We start from the raw sequence: 4,419 nt of genomic DNA, 5'->3' as shown, positions 1-4,419 counted from the left end.
GGACATGGCTGACCGGAGCGCGCCGAGCTGCCACCTGCGGCTGGAGTGGGTCTACGGCTACCGGGGTCATCAGTGCCGCAACAACCTCTACTACACGGCGGCCAAGGAGATCGTCTACTTCGTGGCGGGGGTCGGCGTGGTCTACAGCCCCCGGGAGCACCGGCAGAAATTCTACCTGGGGCACCAGGACGACATCATCAGGTACCGCTGGCGCCGCGCGCTCCCGGGCCCATCCCGCCGCGGGCTCCGACCCCCTCCGGCAGTCCCGGCCCCGCAGCCCGGCTCGTCCCCCCGCCCGCTCCTCCCTTCCCCCTGGAGCGGGGTGCGAATATCCCCCCGCCGCTGCATGGCCCGGGTGCCGTCCCGGGCAGCGCCGGTGATGCGCGTCCCGCCGGTGCTGTGGGGATCCGGGGAGCGGACAGAAATACATCAAGGACAGTCAGCGCTTCCTCACCGCGCCCCCCCTTCCCGGGCTTCGCCGTGGGTAGAAACAGCCTGGCAATGGCTTTTAGCTGTCGGATTTAATCAGCCGTGTTGTGTGTGTCCCCCAGTGCCGCCGGTGCGCGGTGCCGAAACTCGTACGGGAGCCCGTGCCCGGCGCGGCAGCCCGAGGGTCGCCGCTCGGTCGCCGGCCGCCCCTGAATGTCAAAGGGCCGGCGGGAGGAGAGGCGGTAATCGCGTGTGTGCCCCGGAGCACTTGGGATGCGGAGGAGGTTAATCTGTAGCAGGTAGACCTTTGTCTGATGTTTAAATGGCGACGATTACATGGGGAATTAGTGGCCTGCCTGTAACTCACGCAACTTTTAGGGTAATCTTAAAAGATCAGCCTTTCTTGAGAAGTTGAGGTTTCTTCCGTAGCTCATTAATTCACTTGGCAAGGAATGTTACCAGGTGCTGAGTCCATTAAAAAATTAATTACAAACCGATGCTGTGAAAGAAATGTGCTGTTAAAATTTCTTATATGTCTTTCCACTCCAAGGATGCTTTTGTAAGCCTAGTGGTGTGAGATCAGTGAGAGAATTTGAGGAGTATGAAGGGCAGATGTGAGCCTGAGTCATCAATCTTTTCTCTTACAGTAGGTGTCATTGCAGATGGATTTTAAATTCTGATTTCCTTTGGCTTTCCTGTTGGGGTAAGAGCTAGCAGTAGATACTTTTGTAGGTCTTTTGTATGTTTTACAACACGGAATTTGTTTTTATGATGCTTAGTGCACGAAGGCATACCTCTGTATGTGTTACTCATGAGTAACAGGTACTGCCTGTAGAGAGCAGAATAGTTGCTATGTCTTTCATTTAAGCATTTAGGCACACTAGAAAACTTGGTAATAATGGCCACTTTTCCCCTTTGTTTAAATCTTCTTGAAGAAATTTAATTAGTTCTGAACTATGGCTGTGAATATTCCTAAGAAGTCTGTCGCATCCATGGTATGTTTCTCCTTTGTGCTAAACACGCGAAGAAAACCTAGTCAATGTACCGCGGCAGAGTGTTGTACTAGGGGTGTTGAGTCAGGAGTTTGAATCACTGTTGTTTGCATTGCTTAATGTTTTAACATTCTCACTTTAATCCAGGAAAAATTGTTTTCTTAAGAACTTCTAGCCACCTGTGATGCCAGGTGCTGCGGGAAATCCAGATACACAACTTGCTGAGGAAGCAGTGGCTCACTGCTCGTTCGGAGGTCGCGGCAGTGTAATATTACACATTTAATATTGAGTGCTCCCGAATGACACTGTTTGTTTCAGTAGCACTTCTTGTAGCATAAGAATTAAATGGTTTGAGCTACAACTGGGCAAGTTTTTTGTTTGTGTGTGGTAACAGTTTCTTGCTCAGTCTCTCTCAGTTTTGGTACAGTGTGCTACATTTGGCTAAAATGTGACAGAATTGTTTAGACTAGTACTAAACAAAAAAACCCCAGAAAAACCAAAAAACAAACAGACAAATCTGCTTTTAAGTCAACTAACTGGAGAGAAAAAGTAAGTCTGTTTTGTGTATGTACTTTGATTTGAATGGTACCATGGCCCAGCATAGCAGTTTCTCCTCTGAATTGTATTGATGAGAGAATATAATTCTCAGTAGGATAAAGCATTACAGGTTTATGCAGTTAGAATTTTGCATGCTTCTTAAATGCAACAGCTATACAGAAATATTAGTATGCTTAAAGAAGAATGCTTGATTTAGAAGCATCATGGCTATTTCTCATACTACGGTTAGACTTGCATTGGTAAGTCTTTCACTTGCTACTTTTTCTAAAAATGCAATGTAGTATCATTTAAAAGCCATCTCAAACATTTCCTGACTAAACTTGGGTATATAAACACATTAGTTCTTAATATTTAAAGGAGTTATATGAAGGTCAGATATTAAAAAAAAAATAAAAAATCAAAAAATGAACAAACAAAACAAGAGCAACAAAACAAATCCCAAATCCAAAAAGCAGGTGCAAAAATGAAGTTATATAATATAGTAATCAGTATTACTAAATTTTCTCTCTGTGGATAAACTCAACTGTTGTGTTGCAAAAGAATTAATATATTTTGTGCTCTAATAGTATGTGCAACTACAGTCTGAATGCTGAGACATTTGGGATTTTTTTAGTGAAAGCAATGGGATTAAGTGTCTTTTTACAAGTATGGTATCTAATTTGTGAAAGCAGTTCTGGAGTCTGAAAATTGTATGTATTTAAAGAATCAAACTTTCATGAGCCTAGCTCCATAGCTACAAGAACTAAGCATAAATATTACTCACTACATGGTGATATTATTAGTACTCTTCATTATGAGAACTTTTATGTTGTAACGTTCTTTGGATGACATTGTAATTGTAAACATCAATCAGGAGAGAGGAACTGCAGCTCTGAAGTCAGAGACCATTTCTTTAGTAGTAGAAAGCAGTGTTGAAGTAATGGATAGTCATAGGACATTTTCCATTGGAAATTTCTAACACTAGCAGTTTTTGTTCTGCTTTGGAGTTTTACCTGCTTTTGTTAAATGAAACCCTGTAAACCTGCTGTGAGATTTTCTTACGTGATTAGGTGTTTTAACATAATTACTTTTCAGTATGAATGTCTATTCTTCATTTTAATCATTGTGTTCACACCCCAAATTCCTCACCCTCAGTTAACTGTATAGGAAGAGAGTTCTCTTTCAGTGTTTGGTCCCTCAGGTCTTTTGAAAACTCTTTTGGATTAGAAGAGGCTAATTGAGATAATTTCAAATTTCTTTGAAAATCTATTAGTCTGATTTGGACTTTTTTTTAAATTTTGTTTTATTTGAACAATCCCTGTAATCCATTTTCTAAAGGAATTTTCTTGCTTGCTGGTAAACTTTTACTTTTTATGTTAATTTTTTTATCTTTTCTAAGAATTACTTTCTAGAAATCAACTTACTATTCTAGAGGATATAGTTACATGTTTTCAATCTTACTTGTCTCCCTTTTCTTATGCATTTGCATATTTTTGTTGTTGAGGTCCAGGATGTATGCAAACACTTGTGGAAAGTGTCAGATGCAGAAATGCTTTGGAAATTTGCATCTTCTGGGCATACAGATTACTGAGTTTCTTACATTTTCAGGAGAAAATAAGGAGAAAAATCTTGTACGTGAAATCTCAGGTGATTTGCTTTGATCTGTTGCCAGCAGCATAACTTGGATGTCTGCTGTGTTTGTGGAAGAGAAGTTCCCCTGTCCAGCCTTGGCTGTGTATGTGTAGGAGATACTAATACTGAATGAAAGTGCAAGTTATTCCTACAAAGCTACCGGTTTCAAGTGTGTGTTCTCTAGGATTTTGTGTATCACCAAACTAGCTTGTGATATGTAGAATGGTTTGCTTTCTGGTAGCTGAGGAAGAAACAGTATCTGGGTGTGTTCATGTTGGATCTTAACTTTGTTCTCTTCATAATTTTATTTGTTTAGAGGATCATAGCTTATTTAATGTTGGCTGATCTTCCCATATCAGAGACTTTAGAGGGATTGTATTTAAATCTGATCTGTATCAAGATTTCAGAAGATGCCCCCTCAGAGAATTAACTTGTTATACTGTAAAACTTGTGCTTGTATGGAGGCTCCTTATCTGTTTGGGCTAGCTAAGGCATATTTATATATTTTATTTTTTTGGTATGAGAAAATTGGAAACCTTGAAATTATCTACGTTTTTAAATGGCTGTCTACTGTCAAAAGCCTTTGATGTTACTAGGACAATTCTCAATGCTGATGTGTTCCAAGGAGACTGCTGACATGCTCCAAGGTGACTTGTAGAACAGTTTCCTTCGGATTCCTTCCTTCGGATTCCTTCCTTCGGATTCCTTCCTTCGGATTCCTTCCTTCGGATTCCTTCCTTCAGATTCCTTCCTTCGGATTCCTTCCTTCGGATTCCTTCCTTCGGATTCCTTCCTTCGGATTCCTTCCTTCGGATTCCTTCCTTCGGAT

The 4,419-nt window shown here is 41.6% G+C and overlaps 1 protein-coding gene across 3 annotated transcripts in view; it reads left to right on the top strand.

Moving 5' to 3' along the window:
- The first annotated feature begins 4 nt into the window (after window positions 1–4).
- Window positions 5–4,419, top strand: part of EML5 (EMAP like 5) — a 102,463-nt gene continuing 98,048 nt past the window's right edge. For all 3 annotated transcript variants that reach the window (XM_015631713.1, XM_015631711.1, XM_015631710.1), the window contains exon 1: window positions 5–201. In XM_015631713.1, the coding sequence (XP_015487199.1) occupies window positions 5–201 (197 nt within the window). The remainder of the gene's footprint in view (window positions 202–4,419) is intronic.

The sequence above is a fragment of the Parus major genome, chromosome 5, assembly GCF_001522545.3.
Source record: "Parus major isolate Abel chromosome 5, Parus_major1.1, whole genome shotgun sequence".
Taxonomy (NCBI): Eukaryota; Metazoa; Chordata; class Aves; order Passeriformes; family Paridae; genus Parus; species Parus major.
The sequence above is the reverse complement of the archived record's forward strand: the minus strand, read 5'-3'. Positions and strand labels throughout refer to the sequence as shown.